Genomic DNA, 27,682 nt, shown 5'->3' with positions numbered 1-27,682 from the left:
CAGATCATGATTGTGGCGCCATCTACTGTATATCAACTTTCGTAAAAACAGATTAAATCATTTTTGTGTTATCTAGAATAGTGTTTCTTAAACTTGGAGATTGTAAAGTCGGTATGAATTTTTTTCCTAAAACAATGTATAATGAATTATGACAGAACCTGCAAAATATTTTAATTAAGAAAACATACGATATATAATACTACAAATAAGTGAATTTAATAAAAATTAGTATTTTTATCCATTCATTTACATATTTTTTTCGTAAACTATGTCTAATACCCAGTTATAAATGTCTGCATGCTATGGAGAAATTCCTATAAGTTTCTGTGGAAACTTAGAAAACCACGGAATACAGTTTAAGACACTCTAATCTAGAATGTGCTGTGAATCAGAAATACGAAATTTCTATGGATGAAACTTTAATCTTTCGAAAATTATGGTAAAAATTCACTCCACTAAACAATGGCATGTATGGGAAAATGTTCGTCGTAAACTTCTTGTCGGTTATTGATTTTCAGGGGATGTCTTCTTTGATAGAAATCGAGGAGATGAACCAACGTGAAACCTCATTGTCTCTAACGAAGGATGTCCGGCCTGTAACTTTCGGAGCCTTTGTTCACCAACATCCTGAAAATATTCCTAACTTTTTGTGTGTTCGTGTCGAACTTTGAACGGCTATAAGAGTGGGTACAAAGCAGTCTCTCGTGACCTTTAGAGCTACTGTCACTCCTGACTGGCGAGAAACGACCTCCTTCACTTCCAGCAGAGGGGGGAGAGAGAGAGAGAGAGAGATCAAAGCTCGTGCAAAGAAAAAAACATGACGTTCTGCGTTTATCTGCTCGCAGACAGAACTAATTAACTGGAAACAAAAGACCTATTAGGGAACCTTTTCGTAACGGAGAACTGCGTTAGCGAAATTTGTTTAACAGATCGAAATATGACTGGTTTCAGGCGATTTCCATTTGGTCTCGACTCGCTGCGTGGTTGTTTCGCTCCTGATATCCGAGAGAGGAAGTAATTAGTAATTTGCTACCTTACTACACGACGACTGTAGCAATTCCACCGAGGGACTATTCGTAGTCATTATTTTAAATGCGTCCCTTGCTTTATAGTTCTAATTAAATTAAAAACGCAAGTTTGTATTTCCGATACAACTAATTTTCTTTCTCGTGTAATATACGAGGGTGGTCTGAAAAGTTCTCTTCCTCGACCATAGGTGGCAAAACTATCGACAAGATTTTTTTTTTTTTTTTTCTAAGTTAATACATCTGTCATAGGCATTCTTGTGAAATTGCAAGTCACTCTATCAAGTAGTTTGTTTTATACAGTTGTCTGAAGCAAAAGTGTTGTCTGCATCCCTTGAAATTGAGAAAATTGAGTATCGTGCGGTTATAAAATTCTTTGTAAAAGAAGGTTTAACGATAAAAGAACTTCATTTGAAGTTCATAAAAGTTTATTGGCACTCTTCTCCTTCGTTTTCTACAATTAAGAAATGGGCTGCCGAGTTTAAACGTGGCCGTACCAACCTTGAAGATGATTCACGTGAAGGACGTCCAAAAAGTGTAACAACACCAGAAATCATTGATCAAGTGCACGATATGGTATTGGATGACCCACAAGTGTGTAACCAACATATTCCGTAGGATTTCGGTTCTAACGCCTTCGCGGTGAAGCATCTACGCGTGAACACAAATCAGGATAAGAATATTAACACAGCATGGATGTTAATCAGTCGTTTTTTTTTTCTCTCCATTTTAGTTGCAGGGTTAATTTTTTTTTTTTTTCCCTGGTAGAAAACCCTCCTTATTAAAGACGATCTGATTCAGAAAGTAACAGAGAAAGGTGCCCAGAAAAATTCAATAATTTAATTTTTAACAATCGCTATAAAGAGTTCAGTGCAGCCATCTTGAACATGCTACTGATGATACTCTTAAGATAATTTTTCATCTGGAAGAGAAAAAAAATACCCTCATTGTTTCATTTAGTCATAATTACTTCCAGTTACTGTGGAATGCGGTCATCGTTTAATATATGACTTCTTACGCACTGTTCCTAGGTCATCGCGTAGTACTTCTTACTCGGGCACATTAACATTGGGATCAGTAACGTACTGAATACGTGGGCGGGATCGGCTTTCCCATACACGTCTACCCACAATAGCGTTCTCTTTTTACATAGCAGTATATCACCTACTGGTTATAACCCTCACCACGCCACTATGGATTTAGCATTAAACGCATTTTGCATTTTCTGTACTGCAAAAAATTCCGGTGAACATAGTTTGGATCCGAAAGGAAATCATGCAGTAATGCTTACGCTGTCTGGAGAAAGGAAAGCGAAAATATTTTACGTTTTAGGCCAATGCTTGTCTGGTATTCTATCCGCTCTCTCACTTACTTCCTTTTCGTAAAAAAAAAAAAAAAAAAAAAAAAAAAAAAAAAAAAAAAAAAATCGAGAAGAGTGTATTCCTTGTCCAATACAAAGCCAGTTCAACACGTAAAGTCGCTTACTTTTATTCCATTTAGTATATTTTATCTGTAAATTGCACCTGTTTTGGGAAGTTTAAAAAGTTTCTGGGAGGAAAACCCTCCCACATTCGTAAGAGACTAACCCATTTTCAGTTAAAAAGAAGTGGAAAAAAATTTTTTTTTTCTTAGCATCCTAGGCCAGAATTGAATCCCTGAAAGGTATTATTAGGTTTCTGAGATTTAAGAGAGAAGGGTATACATTTAATTTTCTTATTTTTAATTTTTTTTTCCTTTTAAAATAAGCTACGCATCTACTTTAAAATTCATCCTTGTATTGATATCCAACATAAGATGTTCAATCTGCATCACGCTGAAAGGTTGGTTGGTAAAAAGAAATTCGAAAACCCACCTCTTGTTCAAGAAATGCATACCATTTATCAAAGCATACAATTTATTTTAATGAACAAAGAGATGGATGAAAAAAAGGAAGGATTTGCTCCGTAAATTTAGATTGAAACACGTAATGATTGGTGACAGAATTTGTCTTAACTAGTTCAAAAGAAAATGAGGTAAAAGATGTGTGTAGACAATGCAAGCAGCAGCCGCCGAATACCACGATAGAAAAAGTACGCGGCTCATTTTACTCTCGTTACTGAGCCAGTGGTTTTATAGGGATTTCTAAAAACACCATTCCAAATGTAGAAGCGTATTCAGTGAATAAAAGAATCTTTGGTTGATTGTATGGTTAATTGTTCCTTCAAGTGAAAAAAAGGGCTAATTTCTTAGATGTTAAGGAGACGATACCTTTTGATATGTTTATGGCAAGAAAAATCATTGTTTTTAAGGTATCTAGAGATTTTCCAAAGTGTGGGAAAGAAAGCGTTCTCAAAAAATATCACAAAACTAAGTTTTGTATCATAAAAGTTAACAGGATTATCCGAACCTCACTGAAGAATCATTTCGAGATGAGAATTTTGGAAGTATATTCCAGAATATATCATTCTCCACATATTCTAGACAGTTTCTTTAGTAAAAGTGCTGTCAAATTGGAGAAGTGCATTGTACTGTCATCAACAAATTTAACAAAAAAGAAAAGAAGGAGAACAAGCTTATAATGCCAAGCTTTTAAGTGTCACTGGAGAGAAATGTAACAACTCATTTGCGGAATACAAGACCATATTGTCGCTTAGTTAAGGAGAAGTTTATAACAGATCAAATCCATCTTCAGGAATATCAAGAGCAGCCTCTTGAGTTTCTTCGGACCATTCCATGATTTCTCGTCTCTAAAGGTGAACATTTGTAGATTGATAACGGTGGAATCTCTGGCGATCATTTTTTTTTTAAATAATTCATTTGATCAGTAATTAAATATATCGCTTTCATGTTATAGTGTCACACAGGGAGTACATTGTGTTATGTAGGATACTAAGATCTTGGGAGAGATGCATTTTTTCAAGAACTTGTTTGTTTAGTCCTATCAGACCATCCTAGATGTATTGTTTTAGTGGTTTCGTTGTAATTTAAAATTTTAAAAAAATTAATGTGTTATTCAAATTAAGTGGATATTGAATCCAACATTATTTCAAAGCCGAATAGAGAAACTATAAAAGCTTCGGCGGATCCAAGCGCAAGCAAACCTTTCATTACAGGGGTAACTCGTAGTAAAGGTGGAGTAAGTCTGATCACTATCCTTAGTATCTCCCTTTATGTAAAACGCATCTCCTAGCGCACTACTTCCCAAACTTCTGGATGTCAGGGCCCCCTCTGAAAAAATTAAAATATTTCACGGCCTCCCCTCAAAAAAAAATCGTAATATAGACATCAGCAAAAAAAAAAAAAAAAAATTAGCTAACGCCTTTTTATTCCCGTATACGGGAGTAGGCGAGGCCATTTAGCCCTATCTAACTTTTGGAGACTGAGTGGGCAGTTCAATCTCCACTGGTACCATACCAATTGGAGATAGATGGCCCAAGGCTATCACTAATTAAGCGGTACACAGTGAAGAGAGACGGCTCAAATGTGCCGCCATCTCGTGGTCCCTAACCTTAACACAATATATTTAATGTCTGAAAATAATGTGAGTTCCACGGTCGATTTTCTTGAGTTTACGCGGACGAAAAACCCGAGTTTCCGGGAGGAAAAACCCGCTTGCCCTTGCCAGAGATCGACTAACTCGGGAACCGGTCGAAAAAAGGCTTAGAAAAATTTCCTCTAGTCAGCGACTAGATTTGAACCACCAAACCCTTTCTTCGTGCGGTCAAGCGCTGTAGAATGCAAACGCCACTTCTACTGAGCTACACAGGCCTAACTTTTTATTATACATATAGTTTTTTTTTTTTTTTAGGAAATTTTATTGACCTTTTTAGTTATCTTACTCTGACTGCTTAGGTGGTGCTTTTTGGAATTGTCTGTTATTATTTAATTTGAGCTTAAAAATGTACCGAAGATGCCTGTGACACACAGGCGCAAATTATACTAATAAAAAATCTTTTTACATGAGTTTTTCCGTCATTAATTTTAAATTCCGTCATTATTAATAAAATAATATAGACATAAGTTATTATAATATTTATTGTATTTATATTCAATACAAAACATACGCAGCGAATATTGCAAATATTACATTTTTAGCATCTTATATACACGTTTGACATGGCGTATTATCTAATATTTTTATATAGATAGATAGATTTATTGTACATTTGCAGTACACGCGCATGAAACGTAAAACGATTAGTAATAAAGAAAGAATTTAAAACATAAAAGAAGTTTAATAACAATTTAATGCGATGGATGTGTTTCAATACTGCTACACCAATATCAGGTGAAATATTTGAAACTGTAATTCTTAGATTTCTGCTTTGAAATGAAACTTATATGAATAAGCATACATTTACTAAGATTCATTAAGCGCCGAAATACGCAGGAAGCAAAATTTGTGAACCCAAACCCATGGTGATTTTTTTTCCCTATTAAAATATAAAAAATAATAAAAATTAAAACAGTCTTAGAACATTTCAATTTGTTTTGGTTATTTCACGCCCCCAGTTTGGGAAGCGCTGTCCTAGCGGACATGTATGATGTTATACATTATGAGGACGATGATTAATGTATTTAATTTTTAAAATTTTAAACTTCCAAGATAAGTTCTGTTTCTACATATTAACATTCTTTGTTTTCGGTTTTCTCTATATTTGTTTCAAGACATTCGAAAAACATGATTGAACATCGTAATCAATTATAACAAAACAAACGATCTTAGTCGATTATTACTCTAAATCAATACTGCTGACTTTCGTTGCTATATTGAAAGTTTTTTTTTCTTTCTTTCATTTAGTTCCTTCTTTCTCATTTATCACGTCTTCCTGTACTGTAAGGGATATTTTGTGTTTTTCTTAGAGATCAGTTTATTGTCGTAAACGGATATTTGTATGAAGGTGTGCCTGTCTGTCTCCCGTAGCTCCTAAACTCTCGCATTAGCTTTTCTTCGATCGGGCTTTAAGAAGAGATGCCAACATCTTGCTAACTCATTAGGCTGTCTCGCCCTATTTGATATTCTTGAACGAATAAGTCACATGGACAAATTCCAACATTTTTTTTTTTTTTTTTATCCTTTTATTCTAAAATGCTTACAAAGAATGTTGAGGTAACAAAAGAAATCGGAAATCTTCCATTCAAGCATTATGAATGGACGCTTGTCAGAGATGTTTTCACTCTTTTTTACGGACAGAACAAAAGATTATTCACACCAATATCTACCCTTATGAATTTCGTACTCTGTTTGGTAGTTCTGTCATTTAAATTAAAGCAATTTTTCACGGTTCTAGTAACCTGGGTAACGTGCAAGGCCAACAAGAGCGAAATTGATTATATCGCGCATTCAGTGCTTTTATTAAAAAAAATAAAATAAAATAAAATAAAAAATAAACCGAAATTACCTTGCAAGAAACATTTGGGATGACCTTGAACAAGTTTTTCGTGTCGTTTTCAATAAAGTTTACATGCTTTTTTTGGTTCTAGTTAATTTCCTAGTTGCTTCATCTTTCGTTTCCTTGGATACGCACGAGTCTTTTCACGCAATTTGAATATGCTGGAGTTATTGTTGTAGTTTTTTACATTCATGTTTACCAATCAAGAATAGATTAAAATGACCTCTGTTTTAGACCCATAGCGATGACAGCTCATGGCAATGTTATTTTAATGGTTGACAGTCTTAACAGCGATATGTTTTTTTTTTTAAAGAGACAAAGTTGCCGACAGCTGGTTCTAACAAGAACTGGGTGACGCAGCACTATTTTTGTGTGTTGGCACCTTTAGAAATATGCGCTTTCTGAAATGGGGACAAGGGTAATGTATTCCTTTTGGTGGCGGTTTGGAGGAGTTCATTGTAACCTGGAGGAAGTGAAATACGCCACACACACACACTACGGAGGGGACGAAAAACCGAGACTTGTCAGACAACCTGTCTAGTGAAGGAGTATGAATACAAATGTCGTCATTCACGAGATTTCTAAGCCAGTTCCTTCGAATTTTTCCACTGTAGCGTGTTCCACCGAGATGAACGGATTTCACTGACGCCTTCGCTATGTGAGGTAAGGAAGACCATTTCGAAACTCCCCAATTATCCGCTTTATGTAACCGAACTTCGTTAGAGCAAATGACCTTCGATATCATCGAAGGTCATACATGGGGTGTGCATGTAGGTTGTAATTATACGCATACCGCACTATTTGCTGAAGCTTTAACAGCTTTTTTTTGTACCGTTTTGGTCACCGTAGATCTCCAAGTTTGATGGAGGGACTCGTGCAAGAACCGCATGGAATTCGAACTCTGACCTGTACTGTCGGTGTTGAAATGGAGGAGCTGCCTTTTAATTGCTGGAATAATTGAAAGGCTGCGTTTTTATGCCATCTAGCGGGAATTTCCCGCACTAATTTGATCTTACTGAAGGATATCGCTTGGTGTTTTGCTGTGAGGTGCCAACTTTTCCCTCTTAAACTCCCCTTCTGTTCGTTTTTATCCTCGTTTCACTCCACCACATCGCTTACTTCACCATTAAGAAATTTCCCTCTGGCTTATTCCCTGTACATCACTTTTTTTTAATTAAAGAAAAGACAATTCTTTTTTCTTCCTCTATTCGTTTTTCTTTTGGTTTTACGGTATCTTGGAATCATTTATTTTTATAACTAGTTAACTCCATGTTGGAATGCGAGCGCACTGAAATTAGATCTGAATAGAGAGAAGGAAACAGTTTGTAACAAATGGGAATGAAACACTGAGTTAAAAGGTAGGCACGAAGGTTGATAGTTTAAGTAAATGGTTTTGGAACTGCGGCCGAACCGTCGTAAGAACTGCGAGTGGAGGGCATTGGTCTGTTTATTGTGTAGTCTTCGATCCGATTTGCCTCCTTAAAGAGGTTTTAAAAATGAACACGGCAAAGAGAAATATTAACCAAAAATGTGTAAATACTTTTTTTTTTTCTTTCATTTAAATGCATAGTTCTACAGCTGATCACAGGTGTCACTTGGATCGCCATGTGTTGCGATATAATTAACATGCTGAAAGATCCTGAGTCAAATTGCTTCCTGACTCCATAATTAAACTTCCACTGCTTACGTAGACCATGAGGGAGGGAACTGTAGTTGAAAAACGTATTGCCAGGAAGAAGCGGGAGAGTTTTGAAGTGTAAATTAATGAAAAGAAAATTGTTCGGATTTAAACTGCGTTGGACCCTTCACAAAACTTATGAACTCTCCTGTGAAGTAAGCTACTCTACGCAGCCACTTCAAGAGAGCTCAGTACATTTTCTAGAATCTGTCTGCTGTTCAGTCGATTGTTATTCAAATTGAAAAGTTTTGCTAAACTCTTGCAAGTGTCAATGTAAACGTAAAATTACCGTACCTCATAGTGTTTTGGCAGTGAAGTCTACTAGAAGTGGTAGGGTTGCAACTCATTGAACACACAGGATTAGTAAAACACAATTATTCATGGCGGGATTCGAACCTAGAATCTGTCGGTTGGAGCGGGTGCGCTGTCCAATCTCAGCCAGGCCGACTATTGCGTATGATTACTAGCTAAAAATATTTAGTGAGCCGTTCAAAAGGTATTGGAACGATTATAGTACGCCCACAGATAGGAGACCCTTCGACACTTCTGCGCATGTCAAAAGAAGGAGAATCCATTCCGATATCAGGATAATCAATCCGTCTTGTGGGATGAGTGTTTATTATTACACGTCGGAAAATTAACTTCTCTTTTATGATCATCGTACTTTTTAAAGTGGTAACTATTTTGCTTGTATAACAGTTGGAAAATTTTACGTCTAAAGCACGTGATTTCGCGTGTTGGTGACCAACTCGTACATCGTCTTATTTCTTTCTCCCCTTCAACATGAATGGACTCTTCTTGGCAGTCTGCCAACGACGGCTCTCGCTTATGTGGTCGGACTATATTAATAAAGCATCGGAAATATTAATAAGACTGGGCTGTCACCATTCATGGCGTTCCAGTTCAATGACCAGAATGTAAATGTTGTAATCAAATCTTCCATATTTTATAGTAAAAACGTATTAATGAAAACAAAGGCGCTCTTGAAACTGAAGATTAAAAATACTGTACAAAGAGAGCTGCTTTGTATCTTGCTTCTCTTCCTCGTGTTATTTATAGGATGCCGATCAATTTTTGGCTCCTTTTCAACCAGTTTCGCTAAGCGTCAAAGTAGGAAACGTTTAATTATGAATTGTGCGAGTAACGCTGAATAGAACATAAAGGAATGATTTAAAAAAAAAAAACAGTCATGAAGTCATATTTAGTCTCAAAACAGATAACGACTTACAAGAAACAACACGAGAAAACCAGAATGCTTCATGGAATCTTCGGACTCATCTATCGAAACAATGTCCTTCAGGACCAAGGAGTTAAGAGCAATTAATAACCATTCTACTTCATCCTTTTAAGATCGCTTTTCTTCGCGCGTAGGCAGGGGGGACTTCAAATAGCACGTGTCTGCGAAAGGGAGCATTTCGTGTTTCCAACACTGCTGATAAACAGCTGGCGAAGACAGGCCGCAAACTCAGGGATATTCGAGAGGAGTGTTTGTCGAGCAAGTAAAAGGGGAGATGCTGAAATCTTCACGAGGGTCGATATCTCTGTCGGTTAGCTTGCTTAAACATCAATACGAGATGCACAGTTCGTTGGCTGAGGTCGAGGTTGACTGATGCGATTTACTTTTACTGCCCTTTGGCGGAAAAGAAGTTCGTGACGTCATTGACCTCCTTATCTTTCGGACCCGGCATGCTTTTACGAAGGAATGTGGACGCCGAAATAAAGCTGTGGGATGTCTTAATTGCTCTCAAAGGAAACTGATAACCTTCCATTCGCAATGTGTTTTCTTGTGGTTAGGCCTAATGTGGGACATTTCCGGAAACTTGGCTTTCCCCATTTGTCATTTCAGCGCGTGCTGTTTGGAGTTTCTCCATTGAAAAAACGAAGTAGAAAACAGTATTCCCTAAAGCAATGCTTCTTAAAGTGGTTTGGCCGAACTCTTAAGATTCCGCGAAAACTTGCAAGGGTTTCCCAAACCATACACGGGTTTAGAACCTGTATTAGATGCGGTTTATGAAGGGGAAAACCTTCAACGAATGGGGAAATACTACTTTAATCATAAAAAAAATAGTAATTGACTTATTTCTAGAACTGACACGTTTCTCTCTCCTTCCCTACAATCAAATATCATCGTCAGGTATGAGACGGCCATCCCCGCAGTGGAAACTTGATGAAGAAATCGACAGATATAGCACGTTGACATATAGTTTTTTTGTTTTTTTTCCCCACCTTCTGTTGCGGAGTCGCGAACATAGCGCGATATTTTCCTTCTGGTTGAAAAAAAAAAAAAAAACTGGGGTTTGAATGCTGTAGGATGCGTGGAACCTTTTAATAAGGGCTCTTCAGTCCGCAATGAAAGAGAGACGCGGATGTAAACCAGTTTCTTCTCGAAAACTCTGATTTCGCAAGGGGAACAGTCTCAGACCAGACGTAATGCTTCATTGAATAACCTTAAGTACTCGTCCGTGCTATTAACCCAACCTTTAAAATACTTCCACTTAATTCATTTCACTGCAAAAAAGGTTATCGCATTATTCCCGTGGTATTTGTATTTCGCTTCGTTTAGATGTACGCCATTCAAACAGATTCCACCGAGCAACTAACATCATCTAAGCCTTTCCGTTTACATTACACGTTACTCAAGAGGGGTGCGTGCGTATTATGTAACACCCATGCATGCACACCCACGCAAATCTTTTAGTGCACTGTTACGCAATTATGAAAGGAGAAGCTGAGAACATTCTTCCCTGTTTTGTTATTGGCCTTTCACCTTCGAATACTTAAGTTTTCATCTAAGGTGCTAAAGACAAACTCACGAGTTACCTCGCTTTCTGTTTTATCTCCTCGCAGCAAATTTATTTTAGATTATTTGTTTTATTTATTTTATATCATCGCAATATTAACAGATGATTTCGAAATTGGCTTTGTTTGTGGGCACACGACGGAACTCATCGTGTGTTGATTCGATTTCATTTTGCGCGTGCATCCTCCGTACTATAAGACGGCGGGCTAAGGGTGGGTAGATAATCCATAAACTATGCTCTAGAATCCAAAGCAGGGCGGTACTTTTACACTGATGATGAATCTTCTACCACCGAATGATATCCATAGCAACTAGGCTACAGTAGGATTCCAACACACTGAAAGTTATATTCACCCCTGTCCAAAAAGAAACCGAACTTTTCCAAAACAGAAGAAACTAGTGGCGCCACCTGTTGTATCTTTTGGTTGTCGAAAGCGGCAGCCTTCACTAGTGTTGTGTCAACTGTTTATGACATTTGTTTCATCAGAAGCCGAGTTCTAGTGCTAAGAGTGAAAGTGTGTTTTGACAAACGGTCGGAAAATGAGTTTTAAACAGAAAGCTACGATTGTCTTTTGTGTTAAACTTGGTAAACGTTTTACAGAAACGCAACGGATGCTTCAAAAAGCATACGGTGATAAATGCTTATCCCGTACTTAAGTTTACGAGTGGTTTAAGAGATTTCAAAGTGATGGTGAGATGCTTGAGGACGACGAAAAGCCCGGTCGCCCAAAAACTGGACTGAGCGAAGTTAACATCCAAAAAGTGCGCGATTTCATCAAAGAAAACCCGAAATCGTCCGTGAGATTGATTGAAGATGAATTTTAGATTCCAAAATCAACTGCGCTGAACATTTTGACCGAGAGTTGGGCCCCCGTAAATTGAATTCGTGATTTGTTCCTCACAAGTTGACCGACGACCAAAAAATTTCAGGAAACTTCCTTGAAACGATCATCACTGGTGACGAAACGTGGTGTTTTGAGTATGAGCCCGAAACAAAGCGCCAAAGTGCTGAGTGGAGACCACCAGAAGAGAGGCATCCGAAAAAAAGTCACTTGGAGAAGTCAAAAGCGAAGACAATGCTAATTTGTTTCTACGATTCCAAGGGCATTATCCCCAAAGAATTCGTTCCACCTGGCCAAAAAGTCAGTGGTGAGTTTTATCTCAAAGTTTTGAAGCGATGGACACTGAGAATTCGTCGCGTATGGTATGAATATCGTGACGACCGACCGTTCGTCAAAACACACTGTCACTCTTGCCACTATAACTCTGCTTCTAATGAAACAAGTGTCATAAACAGTTGACACAACACTAATGAAGGTTGCCACTTTCGACAAAAAAAAAAGATACAAAGTGGCGCCACTAGTTTATTCTATTGTCGAAAAGTTCGGTTTCTTTTTGGACAGAGGGTGTGGAAGCATAACACAAAGTATTTAAATACTTCATTTAGTTAGTTAGCAAACCTAAAATATAAATGAATAACAATAAAATCTGGACTGTATTTTACTAACAACAACCGAAACATGCTCCGATTACTTCCACAAGCGGGACCACTGTTGCTATGGAAATAAGAATGCATGTCACCACATCCGTCTTAGTTGACAAACAAACTGAACTATTTTATTATACGAGGGCCATTTATAATTCGTCAATAGTGCCATCAGTGTCTTACCACAGTGAGAATGATATTCTAACTGAGGCATTATCAGTTCCTGATATTCTCTGTTGAGACCAATAAACTGGGAACATTATTGCGATGTATGTTAAGTGAACCAATCGCAGTTAAGGATTCGCCAGCTTAACTGCGAGGTTCACTATTTCAGTCGGATCGTTTCTTGATTATCATATTAGTGTCACTTATATCTACTCCCTTCCCGTCCCATAAAATCGTACGGGGTTCAGTTAAATGGGTGCAAGTCACTTTATTGAAGTGTGCCCCAATATCTGATCGAAGTGGAATCTGATGATATTTATTGAAGTCGGAAATGTGTTCATATTCTTCTGAGCACTGACTATTCTGGGAATAAAGAAATAAATCCCCCTTTACAAAATGTCCATCGTCCATGGACATTTTGTAATTATTTGCTTGCTAGTATTCTTTTATTTTCCATGCTGCACCATTAAATAATATATTAGTGACAGAAAACTTGAGCTAATTTACTAGAAATTTTCCGTAGAGTGCGTGACTTATTGTTCCATCCCCTAAGTTTATGCTTGTAGAAATCATTAGCTTGAGCTTTTCGTAATTTTTTAGCGTGAAGTTTATTTTTTATAATTTTCCACGCCATATACTGAAACTTGTATTTCTTCTTCATAAAGCAATTGTAGATTACTCCTTCCTCTTAGAGCTGCTTTTGGTAGCTGTAGTTAATTTCCCTCATAAAAGTAGTCTACGCATGCGTGGGCCTTCAGTCAGGTTGGAATGAATCGATATATTTTTCAATTAGAGCGACATTACTAGTGCGGCTTATCTGATGACAAAGACAGGTGATGGACATCATTCTCACACTTTAGGGTGTACTGGGGGCTATAAATTGTATGCAACTGACAGCAGAGAGCGATTCCATGTACTGTTTGAAGTTGAATTTTATCTCTGCTTTGCAGACATACATTTGCTTTTATTAATTGGACGGCAGTTAATTATTTTCACAGCGAAGATTAAAAAAAAGTTCTGGTGCGGATGACTTGTACAGGTTATAATGAAAAGGTTAACGAACTCCTACCTGAAAAGATCGTATGTACGTAGACAAGTTAATTGTCATGGTTAGTGAAAACTTAGATTTTTTTTTTTTTTTTTTTTGTTGTTCCCAATAATTTAATAGCAAATAATTTCTGTTTCGGTTGATTGGTATTGTTTGGGAAAATATCCGCTAGGGGATATTGTTGATTTAATCAATACATGACCTCCCAAATGATCTTTTCTTGACTTCTAATATAGACAGCAATGTAGAAAAAAATTGCGATTATAAATTTTATTTTATTTTTATTTTTTAAAATTCGGACTATATTTAATACAAACGTATTAGTCGAGTACTGAATAGCTACTCGGTTATTCTGTTTTAACATCTTAAATTCTTGTTGAAGAATCAACTATTAAGTTATTCTTGCTTAGATATAAAAATATACATTTTAAAGAGAACTAAAATTAATATAAACTTAGTGAAATATATTGTTATAACAATAAAAAATGTTTTTTTTTTCCATTTCTTTAAGAATTAAGAGTTTATAATAAAATATAATTAATACACCCTTTAGATTTTTGTAAGCAAGTTTTTAAAGTGATTTGAGTTTCCTTGTAAGTAAAATAGATTAAAACTGCTATTCTTCTTCGTTGAGGGTATAGTTCTTTTTGACTTTAGTATCAGTATAGTCACATGATCGTATATGATCAAACCATGTCTTTTTTTCTTTTTTACCTTTTGATCCTCTTCCCATAAACTTTCCTTCTAAAGCTGTTAGTATTCTCTGTCTTGTTGATTCCCTCAATACATGTCCTGCCAGTCTCATCTTTCTCTGCATCATTTTCTGCAATAAAGATTTTTGCGTTTTCATTCTCTGTAGTACCTCTGCATTTGTCACATGCTCTGTTCATGAGATTTTCAGGGTTCTTCTATAGCACTACATTTCCAAGGCCACTATTTATTGTCTTATTCTCTTCTTGAATACCCAGGTCTCACTTCCATATGTGAAAACTGGCCAATGTTCTTATCACAAAACTGTTCCTTTAAAACTGCTATTAGTTAATTTTATTTCATGCCCTTAATTTCTGCTTCGTACAAATAGAAAACATGAATTGGAACTATTATTAGCTATGCATGATTTTGCATTGGTAAAAATGGATTATGTATCTAAGTTGATCGGCCTCGTGAGTCAAAATTATTATCCATCCATAAATTTAGGAAATATTTAATCTGATTCATGGATGAAATATATACGTGTTCCATTTTTGCTCTAATCCATTTATTTTTTATTTTTTTTTTATTCAGCATTCTGAAAGGAGCCGCTACTACTATATTGGATTATCAATGTTGGAGCGTACTTGGCATTTTTCTCTTTACTCATATCTTATGCATCATTATAAAATATTGATGGTCATTTTCATGGGAGAGCTAACGGTGCTTTATTATTCATATCAGGTCTCCGGTAGAATCGCCATTTTTACGAAATGAGGACGAAAATCAAGTGAGTTAAGAAATGAATGTTTAAAATATTAAAAGAATTTTGGTGATATTTGTCTCTACCGACATAAACATGGGGTGTCATTTAGATACGAACATGAAACATATTAAGCGAAGCAGTAGAACATTATCGTTAAAGTTATTCGCTTCTGTGAAGTGTGTTGGGGAAGTTACATTCCGGGGACATTTGACATGTTCCGATAGGGACATATTAATGGATGGGCTTCACCGTGACGCAAGATATGGAAGTTACACACCGAGCCATACAACATGGATGGTACATATAACCTTAAATGGGTACGATCTTATCTGAATGAGGCAGTTGGTGTGACAAGTGGGGAATAAAGGTAATTTACTGAGCCAATATGCGGCCAATGACCCTAGGAAATGTTTGTTTTGGGGTTTTGAGCCTTGATTGAAAATATTACACTGCTGGTAGTGTTGAGTTCATTATTAGTTCATAATTAGGTAAACGTGCAGTTTTGGAGAGAGAGAATGAAATGTTATCTGGAAAGATCCCCATTTGATAAATAAAAATCGATTCTGTTTTCTCGAATTACTTAAGTAAAGGAATGTTTGTCTTTTCAACTTGAAGTTGGATAATCCGTTCTGACGCGGAGTAGCTTGAGGATTCCATTCTTCGGAAACTAGGATTTTTTTTCCTCTTACAGAACTGAAAATTTTGATGGGAGAACACTCGCAACTAACACACTGCTCTTTAGTTGCCTTGCATAATAATAATAATTATTATTTGACACCTCCACGGAGTCCAAGTACTCATCGAGGGAGGGCACCTGCTCTACAACTGTCTTCACCATTCAATCATCAACTGACCGCAACTACACCAACGCCATCTACCGCCGACCACCACCACTAGTATTTCCACAGACAATTTCCGGTCTTCGGCATCCATGCCCAAGGCCGGACTCGAACCCGTAGCCTTTTGGCTGGAGAGCGGATACGCTGACGACTCGCCCAACCAGGCCATTCATTTTCATTGTGTTGATCTAATACCAACTTTCGAATGTTGTAATCTAATACTGATTTTATTTAGCTCCTTATTTCGACGTCCTAAGGCTTCACTGGCGGGATAGGTACGACGTGCACAAGAAGACTCAGAAAATGGATTATAATCTGTGATGAGATGACAAAGTGAAAAGAAAAAAAAAAGTCTCGTCCCTCCCGCAATCATTATGTTGGGAACCCTCTAGACATATGGTCAAGGACAATAGATGATGTTTTTGTTACTAAGACAGAGTTCAGCAAAGTTTCGATGTACTATTTTTTTAATATATATACACACACACTAGGGGATCCTCCCCCCCCCCCCCTCCTAACGCCTATGGTGCCCGAGTTCCGGACGGGTAGGCCGGTTCTCCTTGAATTCTGATGACGTGATTTTTTTGAAGACTCGAAAAGGCCCCTACGGCACCCAATCCCCCGAGTTCCGGACTAGTAGGCCGGTTCTCCTTGAATTCTGATTACTCGAATTTTGAAAACTCGAAAGGGGGGAGGGACCCGCCCCCCTGGCGCATACGGCGCCCAACCCTCTGAGTTCCGGACTGGTAGGCCGGTTCTCTTTGAATTCAGATGACTCGAATTTTGAAGACTCGACACTCAGAGTAGCCTCTGAGTTTCAAAACGTTTCAAATAACTTGACAAAAAATGACACAAAAACGTTACAAAAAAGCTTATCATTTTATATTATAGAGTAGATATATATACAAACACGCACTAATAAGCCAAAACATTACGACCACCTCAGCTTGTTTCCGGCTAATCAGATTGCACGATTCGCGCAGGAAACAGGCTGCTGGTGACAGTATCCTGGTATGGGGATTGTTCTCGTGGACATCACCATTGAATGACCTCGTACACCTTGATTACCTGGGGATTGTTTTGGACCAGATGTTTCCCGACATGGCAATGATGTGGCCCGATGGAGCTGGACTCTTCCAGTAAGTTTGGTCCACACTACTTCAGGACACCTTCCTTGAGTCAACATCAAGACGGGTACAAGCGATTGCTTCTGTCAAAGGAGGCCCAACCGCTACAAGATACGTGGTTATGTTTTGGCTGCTGAGTGTACATGTAAACACATTTGACATTACAAATTGTCGTCATACAATTAAGTAATATCCATTATATTTGAATCGTGTGTAAAGAAAAATGTAGAATCTTAAATCAGTCTTATTTCAAAATGGGTTTGCTTGCCGATAGTCTTAACTTCGATTTCGAAAATGGAAATGTTAATGGGTGTAATACGTATTAGCATTTCCTGTCATACACTTCCGGTTATTTATTTATTCACTTGCAACCTAAATTTCTTTCATGAAATGCGAAGATATGCAACGTTCCCATCTAGTAATAAATAATATTATTGTTTATCTTAGAGTTTGAACATAATCACTAGAATCCCATAAGTTTATTTTGAATATTACACTTCCCAATTTTTCTTCTTTCGTTAAGGTTTCCAATTACTTACTGTTTTTGGTTTTAATTTGTATTCCACGCAATCATTTTTGAGATCTTTCTACGGGAAAAGAAAAAAAAAACAATACTGAAGTCAAGCGCGCGCGCTGAGTTTATTTAATGAACTCGTTTAAAACAACAACAACAACAAAGCGGGCTCCGAATTTGTTATTCCGAGATAAGCCTCTTTGGCTCCGCTCATCCATTTTGTTTCCCATATTAGCTCTATAATTAGGTTGGGGAACGCAGAAAATTTAAAAATGCATCAAATCTCCTTAATTCTTGCATTTAGCCAGAGTTGAACACACGAAAGTTCAATTTTTATTCGAGTTTCCCCAGATTTTGCTACTCGTAATCTCTTTTCCCAGAGCTTTATTAAAGAAATTTCATCCAAGTGACTTCTTTCGCTAATAAATAATTCTGTTTCGTTTGCTCATAACGTATTCCATTAAATTCTTGTCCGACTTTGCGCTCGTCCTCCGGGAACGCGGCGTTCCCTGGTGTTTCTATTTCGGTTGGTAAGTTGCAACCGTAATGTTTAGGAGCTTAACGTTCGTTGCTGCGATGCGTATTGAAATTTTGACTTTAAAATAAACACCACCATAGAGGGCGCCATGGACTGTTAAATGATTTAGTAACGGACCTCGTTGTCGAAATTCCCGTGCAGAGAAACAGATTAGCGACAACTGGGACTCTGGCGTGATTAGGAAAGCGAGTGCTGTCATATGGAAATATTAATTAATGTTACGGTACTCAGTGAGCCGTTGACTTTTTTCACCTTAAAACTTTTACGGGCAAATTTCTTCGTTAGTTATGCATGCCTGTGGTTCAATCTTTGTTGACATTTACCAGAAAGCTTCTTTTGGGTTCATTACGTTCGGAACGTATCCGATTGCTGTTCAGGCCACCTACATGGCATAAGTCATCCTTATTGAAATATTATCTGATCACCTACCAGTGCAGGTTTCTTTGTTTTCTTTTGAAACGGTTACTAGCCATTGGGGAAATATTTAGTTTAGGAGTGTCCGACTTTGTGATACGAGTTTTCTTGTAGATTGAGTTATCAAGAATTCAAACTCAGACGCGTGTCCGGTTACTTATTGGTCGCCTTGTCCCAAACAAGAATTAAATCACAATTCGTCATTACAGGGTCAGTTAAGCATTAGATAGATCGTGAAAATTGTCGACATGTTTATATGTTCACAACCTTATAAGGTATCCATGTATATCTTTCTCCATTCTGAGTAGGATTATTCCCCCCCCCCCTAGATTCTCAATATCGGTTTCAAGACTGGGCTAACCATATTCTTACCCAGAGCTTACCTTTATGATCAAACTACGTTTTGTTTTCATATACAAGTATATGAAATTCATGAACTAAGCAGTTGGCCTTTTTAGATCTTTTAATTCTTCGCCAACCAGATGGTAACCTACATTTCTCAGTCTATAGAAAGAAGACTCCCACAGGCCATTACATCCATGCTGAATCTCATCACCATCCCAGTCAAAAGGCAGGAACTATTAAAACACTGGTTCATCGGGCCCACTTCTTTTGTTCTTCAGACGATTTATACAGAAAGAATTGCAATATATTATTTCCTCTTTTTATCTAATGGATATAAGAATTATTTCATCAAAAGAGCTTTCAGTAGTTTTGATATGTCTTCCTCTTCAAATACAGAATAAATAACGCGTATTCCTATCCCTTATGTGCAAGACATTAGTGAACGTATAGCAAAAGTTTTAAAACCACTGAATATTTTTGTTGCCTTTCGACCATTCAGAAAAATCTCCACCTTTCTCACTTCTCCTAAGGACAAGCTTCCACATCTGAGTCATCCAGGTGTCTACCATATTCCTTGCTCTTTTGGATTATCTTATTTCGGACAAACAGGAAGATCTGCCTTTATTCGGCTAGAAGAACACCAGTCTTATATTCAGTACATTGAACCTGAACAGTCTGGGCCTGCAGAACATGCCATCTTAACCAGACATGGATTCCACTGGAAAAAGACAAGAGTCCTTCACAAATGTCGGTTCCTCATGGAACCCCTTTATAAAGAAACATGTGAAACTCTACTTCATTCTCCTAACTTAAACAGATCCGATGGTTTTTGTCTATCCCCTTTGTGGGAGATAGTACTTTATAAATCAGCTAATCATTCCTAACTTTTTTTAATTGTGTGTGTGTGTGTGTGTGTACACACACAATGACAGAGGCTGCGTTATTATTAATCGGTAAAGCGGTTGGCTACTCAATTATTGTGATATTGATCCTAAAGTAGCCCTCATCGTCAGCTGGTTGCAGGTGTGATGCACCTTCCAGTCAGGTTTGCGATTGCTTAAATAACCGTTCTACTCAATTCCTAATCTTTTAGACAGCTTTTCCCGAAGTTTATTACCTGGAAATCATTTTCCTACTTGTCACATCTACATGGAGTTTGCTGACTTAAATAATTAATTTGTATATACAGATAGTTCCCGCCTTTAGGAATAAATTGGTTCCTGACAACCGTTCGTAAAGCGGAAGTTTATTTGCCTTAGAAATAATGCTATTAGCGAGAGTTACCTTCGTATGGAAGAAGGAAATGAATATTAAATGAAAAGACTTTACTGGCTAAAGATTTACACATTTAAAAAAAATTCAATTCAAAAAGATTCTTTAAAAAAAAAAAAAGTAGCTGATTTCTATATCACCGGGTGAATCGGCAGCCGTCGAGGTAGTAGGGGATATATTAGGAAACTTCCATGCATCTTTTTTTTTTTTTTTTCCAAAGAAGGACTCGAGTGTCTGCTTCGTTGACTTTCGCTTCTTTTCGTTTAAAATAGCTCAATAGCAAGCAGAAGCTTTATTCATTTAGCCGGAAAATTTACTAAATCGTTCAAAGTCTGAGTCTTGTGATTCGAAAATTGCTTGAGCTTTTTCGAGAAGTTTAAATGCTTCTTCTATGCCTTTTTTTTTAAGTGAAAAATCGAGATTGAGTTTCATATTCGTTATCTTCTTTGTCCTTTTCGTTTCTTTCTTGTTCTTCTAATTCAAGGAGATCATCGGGTGAAAGTTCCGTAGTGTGAGATTGAAGAAGCTCATTAACATCGCCTTCCGGAACTTCCATTTGCAGCTAGTTAGCCATCCCTAGATATGCATGGGTACCACGCGCTGAGCTTTACCCTCTACTTGCTACGCATTACAGATATAAGAAATGAATGAACAAAAAAGAAAAAATGACTCCTTTTAGTTGTGTACAGCCGACTTAAACCAATTGTGCACCAAATCTAGCAGAATAATCTCGTATCCAGTAAGAATTATTTTCTTGTCTGTCCTTTTAAAAAGCATTCTTTGTTGAGATTGTAGCAGGATTTGCTGTTAATCAACTTTTCTTATATACAACAAACCTGTCAGCTTGAGTCTATTTCTAGATGTTTTCATTCTATTTATAGTCTAGAAAACACTGTCGTTGAGAGCTGCAAACAACCGTGCATTATCCGTTTCCTTCGTATCCTTTTAGCGGTTTCTCAGTTGCTGCTCATTATACACAAACGCTAATGTAAATCCTAATGATACGACGTCATACATAACATCACTTAAATTGCCCATGTTTTATAAATTTCCAGCCAAGGCTATTTTTATTCTGCTTCATTTACTAAACGCAGAACGGTTATAAAATCGTGCTCAAAGAGGATATCACAGTGGTTACAATGCTTTCCATATATTCTTCAAATAATCGTATCTGACTTTGTCATCGCCATTATCCCATTTTACATGGGATTGGTTTTCCTAGTCAGTAATTGCTAGGATAGTCTATCCTGGCTCGTCGATTTCTCCACCTGTGGGGCAGTTTAGAGGTTTTAAAATTTATTATTATTTTATAACGGGCATCCATGTTAAACAGGATCTACCAGGTCCCATCGGTTCCGTACACATTTCCATTTAAAAATAAATATTGCAACATACGTGACATTAACATTGCAATAAGCGAAACCATACTATAACCAATTCTCGTCATTCTACACATGCCGGCACTGAATTATTATTATTTGACACCTCCAGGGAGTCTACAGATTCATCGAGGGAGGGTACCTGCTCTACCTCTCTCTCCACCAACTGACCGCAACTACACCAACGCCATCTACCGTCGACCACCACTAGTATTTCCACAGACAATCACAAACATCTATGCCCACGGCGGGATTCGAATCCGCGGCCTTTTGCCTGGAGAGCGAATACGCTAACCGCTGAGCCAGTTAGGCTGGCAATTAGACTTTTATTTTACCGTAGAGGCATGCGACTACCAATACCGATCATCTTCAATTCTCTGCGCATTGTTCGGTGAGATATGGGTCGGGAACAGCCTTCATTAAAATGCTTCGTCAACTGCTGCACGCGGGAAGTTCTGTTTGTGCGTACAAGCCTTCTCAGACGACGCTGATCTCGTTCCTCTTAGGACCGCAGTTTCGCCTCTTAGACAAGCAATGTTGGTTATTTTTCCACTGATACTCGTAATATCCTCCTTTTGAGAAACCTGTCAGCTTTGTTGTTTCCAAAATCGTGGCTCCAGCCAGATGGACACCCAAAATAAGCCCTTTATCCAACACCGAAAGATCCTTTGCTTTTCCCATTGTGATTAACGCTATTGATGATTACTGACCAGGAGCATTCTTAAATAGTCCCTAGAACATCTAGTGACGCACGTGACCAGGTATTTCAGTGGTCGGTATGTGTATGATTCTGTATTGCACAGACCTGATATTTTTTTTTATCTCTAATTTTATGCCAAAAATGTGCTCGAAGCTTATTGGACATTTATAAGGGCTTTTCAGTCGAGGCAAGTTAGTCTGATGAGGAAGTAGCAAGGTTTTACATCAAACTAGAAGAACACGCAGTTTATACACATAATGCACTGTCTTTGTTAGTCTTACTCGCTTTGGCTGTGCTCTGATTCCAAGCACTTTTCTCTGGAGAACAGGAAAGCAATCTGATGTTAAAAAGGATCACCATACCCTACTTCAGGAACATCTGAACAAGCAGGGATCCTTCACGGATATAATTTGTACACCATCTTCAAACCAGCCTGAAAGTTATCTTTCTTACCACCAATCAAAGATACACTATCACCTTTATCCTTGCTTGGTGTTTCTCAAATACCCTGTTTTTGTCATCTTTGCTACTTGCGACAGACTGGCCGTTCTGATACTATTACTCACAGGCGATTTCGAGTTTTCTTTGATGAAATCACGCACTTTTTTGGATGCTAACTTCGGTCAGTCCAGTTTTTGGGCGGCCCGGATTTTCGTCGTCTCACGACCACTTTGAAATCGCTTAAATCACTCGTAAACTCTAGGACGGGATAAGCATTCATCACCGTATGCTTTTTGAAGCATCTGATGAGTTACGGTAAAACTTTTACACGTTTAACACAAAAATCAATCGCAGCTCTCTGTTTGAAACTCATTTTCCGACCGTTCATCAAAACACACTGTCACTGTTGGCACTATAATTCTGCTTCTAATGAAACAAATCCAATAAACAGTTGACACAACACTAATGAAGGTTGCCTATATCAACAGGCAAAAAGACACAACAGGTGGCGCGACTAGTCTCTTCTATTTTCGAAAAGTTCGGTTTCTTTCTGGACAGAGGGTGTATATAAGATTTTGACTCTGAAGGTTCAGGCCTTACTTCTCATGCCATCGACACTGGGCACAGTTCACTGGAGTTCAATGTTGTGCGATATGAAAGTCCAGTGTTTTAATAATTCTGGACAACGTCTACGTGATGTTCATTCCAATTTGGTAATCATTGTAAACATCTTAGAAATGCCCTTGACACCAAGAGTCATGATTTTCTTATGTCTATATTTAGCTTGATATACATCTGTATATATTAAAAGAAACAGAACACATAAAAATTTGTAGGAGAAATAAACGCTGTTATTGACACACAGAATCATTTCATAAATGAAACATGTTGGTCAGTATGATTAACATGGATTTGAAGTAGTGTGATTTAGGAGCTATTGAAATAAGCCTTCTGAAAGTCAATCAAACTTATTTTCACCGATTCTATTTATGAGAAGGGGAAAAGGACTTCCTCCAGAAAGTTTTCTTTGTGGCGGTTACGAGAGAGAACAGAGAATTAAAGGCGATGCCTCAAATGTGTCTATTTTTAGTCATTGGGATTTCGAGCATATTCCTGTCTTTAACGATCCATGGATCCATTTGCTTGTCGCTCCGTCACCGAAGTGGGCATCACTACTTATCCAATTACGTTCACTTAGTGCAGGTGGCACGTTCGTGTAACATGCACAATTATTAGAATGGGCGTAGCAGCAGCAGTGAAGCAAGCAAATCGCTGATTCTTTCTATAAATCAAGCACACCTTCCCTCCCATTAAGGCATTCGCCTGCAGAGAGAGAGAAAGAAAGAAACAGACACGCGTAATCGTCTTCGGGGATTAAAATCTTATTTTCTCTCGAGCACATACTCGAGTGCTTGTGTGTGAGAGAGCTCTGACGCACGTGCACATTTGCACTTTATCATTCGTCACGAACATCATTTCAGACGCCTACAGCTCCGCATCTCAAGCATGAGTTCTTTGGCAAAACTGATTGGCCTCTGGTACCTCCTGTTTCGTTTACGCTGTGTGTGCAGGATAAAGACGTGTGTTGCACTGGCGTCAGTTAAACTGCCATATTGCAACAGAAACTCGTAGCAACCCCGCTAGGAGCGCTGCAGTTGGGCTGATTTGTTTTACTGGTTAGGCTAATTCTTCGATACTTATTAACACTGAAAGTAGAAAAAAAATTGTCTTGATCTCCCTCCACACGCGCCACGCATTCTCTCTCGATTTCCCTTCAATCTTATACCGATACTACTAGTTGGAAGGGAGTAAGTACGTTAATACACTCGATTTGAATTATTCTTTCTCCAAAGTCAACTAAACTATCCCTTCCAACTGACTGCTCCGGCAATGATTTAAAATGGAGAATTATTGTATCGATGTCTGTTGGTAATGGATACTGCATAAAACTTAGCTGTTCAAAGTTTGATTTTCAGGGTAATCCTAAACTTTATATTCATATTGTGTTCCGTTTTTACCTGGCAAATCTCTACTCTGCCAGTGATGACTATGCAAACCTACGGTTATGTTTTCAACAGCATTTTATAAATCAGACATCATTTGCCAGCTAGCGCCGTAACCCATTAAATAAACAGGCTTACTAAAACTAAGTCTCGCAACAGCTAAAATACACTAAACTCTATCCTTCTATAATGTGCATGATGATGTAGCACGTTAATGGGGAGCCAATCAGAGTCTGAAATTTGATATTTAAGACGGCAGAGGATATCTCTAAATCCATGTTAGGTGGAAAAGTGTGTGCATTGTAAATCTTTAGAATTCAAAAATTGTTGAATCTAAACATAATAATAAAATTACATAATTTATCTGCAATAACAATAATCATCTCGTCCACTATACTTGTTTCCACGTCTATATCTAATAATTGTAATAGATAAAAATGTTAAAGGAATTATTGAAGTTTTTTTTTTAATATGTTACATAGTTATTTTATCAAAAATTAATTTTTTTTTGGTAAACCATATAAAAGAATTCATAACGTTACTTCGTTCTCAAACTCGTGATTAAAAAAAAACTTGCTTTTATTAACAATGAAAATGATTTGGAAATATTCAAGTCAAATTTTCGCAACTATAAATAAATTTACTTTTAATAAGGAGACGACCAAGATTCATAAATTTTAGCTAGGAAGGGAATCAGAGACCCGAAACAGTGCAATATAATTTAGGGTGACCTCTTAGATGACTAAATAGCCATCTGAAACGTTCCGCAGTTCTTGAATCTTGTATTCCTGGCATGATCGTCAAGTAGATCCCGAACTCGAGCTGTTCCCTTCATGCTTGAAGTGTCTTAAATTCGACTATTCTTACGGTTGAGTGGTGTGGATCAGCCCTAAGGTAATGGACATGGAAAATCCGCCCAGACTTTTTTTTTTAACTTAGCAAGCAATGTTTCTTACAGATTAAGTCATACCTTGTATGCAGGGATCATCGCTGTACCGCCGTAGTTTTCTTAACAGGAAACTTACCAATCACCGTGTTTTTAAATATTCTGGACTATTTAAGCCGCAATTTGGAATCATAAACCACTACTAATCCTCGAAAAGAGCAGAATACACACACACACTGTTCATCACATCCTGAAGCAAACAAATTATATTTTGAATTCCTCGAGCAGGAAGAGACTGGTTAGGATTAATGAACTGCCAAAAGAAGTCATTAGGTGAATGATTGTGTGCTGTGTATGTTCTTGGGCTGGTTTCTGTATGCGTTGAAATCATTTGTCTGAAATTTGTTAATTCAACTTTAGTCGATAGGGCTAGAAAATTTTTTTTTATTTATTTTATTCTGGATGGACCCCCCCCCCTTCCCCTCACTGTAAATAATAGTTTTCTCTGACCATAGTCCACTTGTTCGAAAGAACAAGTTTTGAAAGTTTCGAGAAAGTGCCAGGAGAAAAATTTTTTGTCCATGGATAGATGATGACTGGAAGAATCTTGGATGTCCCTCAATCAGTTAAGTAGTATGCTTTTTTTTTTTTTCCTAATCAGAAAACCCATTTTTTCATTCACCAAAATAGAAAGTGTACTTCTGATAAATAGCTATATACATTAAGTTTCGCACCTTTTGCGTGAAATCAAACCCAGTCTTGAGCAACAAAAGTAACTTAAAGATAATTTCTGACATGCAGTCGATAACGCTAAAAGACACTATGAAAGAAAATTTCCACACTCTTAAAAAAAAAAAAATGCTTTATTAAGGTGTATCAACTTTACTAATTCTGTTCTGTATTATTAATAAAAATGTGTGTGTAAGAGATGATGGACCTCTCTCATATATATAACATGATTAGCGAGAAATATTGTTCACACAATTCATTTGGCACCTCCCGTACCTTTTGAAAAGCCTAGTTTATTCCCTCTATTCTTAAAAAAAAAAAAAAAAAAAAGGTGACAAAAATAGCGTAAAAAGAAGACAGGATTAACCACTTTGTCATTACCAAATTAAAAGGCAATTATACAATTTATAAGTGAAATTCTAGTTAATCTGTATTATTTTTATCTAATTCTCTAATTTAGATAATGAAAGAATGGTTCTGTCCGTTCGTTTTTTTTTTTTTTTTTTTTGGAGGGGGGGACCGAGTCGTAAGACGATTAATCAAACTTCGAATTGTTTTTTTTTTTTTTTTTTTTCGTTTGCTTGAAGAAATTAAAAAAAATGCAACATAGTGCAAAATCATATTTGGTATTACGAGGTTCCAATATATATATATATATAAATTAAAATATTTAAAGTTATAAAAGCAAAAAAGATTGGTAGACCATTTCGCACAACTAAATGATAACAGGAATGACAAACCGACAACCAAGAGGAGGAGAAAAGAAAAAAAAAACTGGAGGCACACCAATCAGATCAGATCAGAGGACACAATGCACAAATTACGAAGAACAAAGGTTTAAGATCGAAAGTATTGGGAATTTGATGTCTATATTGTAGACGAATTCATGAAATAAATCCTGAAAATCGATTATGGATAATATTAAATTAATTACTCAAAGATATTATTAATTTTTTATCCATAAAGAGCACCCCTTGTTCGTTTCTTATATTTTTTAAAACAAAGTATGCATTGTAATACAACGTTTAATTAAAACGCTTTCTTTCACCTACCGTTCAACTGCCTGATCACCCCCATCTATGTCTTAGGCGAATCCACTTTTTTTTTTTTTTGCAACTAACAGGGAAATTTCTCAAAATATTTCATTTGGTAACATGCTAGGGAAATGTAGATGGCGCTAATGTAATTCTCACTATTAGCGTGGGTAGAATCGACAAGATACCATTGCACGTTTCTAACTTGTTCCTATGGCAACAGAAGAGTCGGTTTTGAAGAAGGTGTGTTTACTACTTTTGACCATGATTTGGAGCTTATCTAAACATCACTAAGATCTAAATAATCGCATCTAAGAACCGCATGTCCCGTGTTTTTTTTGAACAGATACATTTCCTCGCGCGACGTGCGTTCATTACCGTTAGAGGTTTCAAAGGACAGTTAACGTTGGTCGATGATTCTATTTCAAGAT

The 27,682-nt window shown here is 37.2% G+C and overlaps 1 protein-coding gene across 7 annotated transcripts in view; it reads left to right on the top strand.

Moving 5' to 3' along the window:
• rdgA (retinal degeneration A) overlaps positions 1-27,682 on the top strand; it is a 168,662-nt gene that overhangs the window by 30,782 nt on the left and 110,198 nt on the right. The window contains exon 1 of one of the 7 annotated variants that reach the window (XM_090407096.1): positions 6,929-7,060. The exons of 5 other annotated variants lie outside the window; for them this stretch is intronic. Coding sequence is in view for 1 of the 2 variants with exons in the window: in XM_090407093.1 (XP_090263219.1) it covers positions 15,038-15,054 (17 nt within the window). In the remaining variant the exon portion in view is untranslated. Of the gene's footprint in view, positions 1-6,928; positions 7,061-14,906; positions 15,055-27,682 lie in introns of those variants that run through there. One more of the 7 variants, XM_090407093.1, reaches the window with a different exon arrangement.

This window comes from Typopeltis vanoorti, chromosome 17 (genome assembly GCF_054136105.1).
Source record: "Typopeltis vanoorti isolate ZY-2024b chromosome 17, IOZ_Tvanoo_1.0, whole genome shotgun sequence".
NCBI classification, from domain to species: domain Eukaryota; kingdom Metazoa; phylum Arthropoda; class Arachnida; order Uropygi; family Thelyphonidae; genus Typopeltis; species Typopeltis vanoorti.
Note: the sequence above shows the minus strand (reverse complement) of the source record. Positions and strands in the feature narration are given on the sequence as shown.